The 236-nt window shown below is 61.4% G+C and overlaps 1 protein-coding gene across 1 annotated transcript in view; it reads left to right on the plus strand.

Annotated features, from left to right (window-relative positions):
• Positions 1 to 11: 11 nt before the first annotated feature.
• Positions 12 to 236, plus strand: part of IGF2BP1 (insulin-like growth factor 2 mRNA binding protein 1) — a 48,353-nt gene continuing 48,128 nt past the window's right edge. Inside the window, 1 exon segment of the mRNA XM_005868140.2 lies at positions 12 to 186. Within this exon segment, the coding sequence (XP_005868202.1) occupies positions 12 to 186 (175 nt within the window).

The raw sequence follows: 236 nt of genomic DNA on the forward strand, positions 1-236 counted from the left end.
AGCTGGCCACCATGAACAAGCTCTACATCGGCAACCTCAACGAGAGCGTGACCCCCGCCGACTTGGAGAAAGTGTTCGCGGAGCACAAGATCTCCTACAGCGGCCAGTTCTTGGTCAAGTCCGGCTACGCCTTCGTGGACTGCCCCGACGAGCACTGGGCGATGAAGGCCATCGAAACTTTCTCGGGTAAGAGCGCGCCCACCTCCCCGGGAAACCACGGCAGGACCCCCGGACAA

This window comes from Myotis brandtii, unplaced genomic scaffold (genome assembly GCF_000412655.1).
Source record: "Myotis brandtii unplaced genomic scaffold, ASM41265v1 scaffold265, whole genome shotgun sequence".
Lineage (NCBI taxonomy): Eukaryota > Metazoa > Chordata > Mammalia > Chiroptera > Vespertilionidae > Myotis > Myotis brandtii.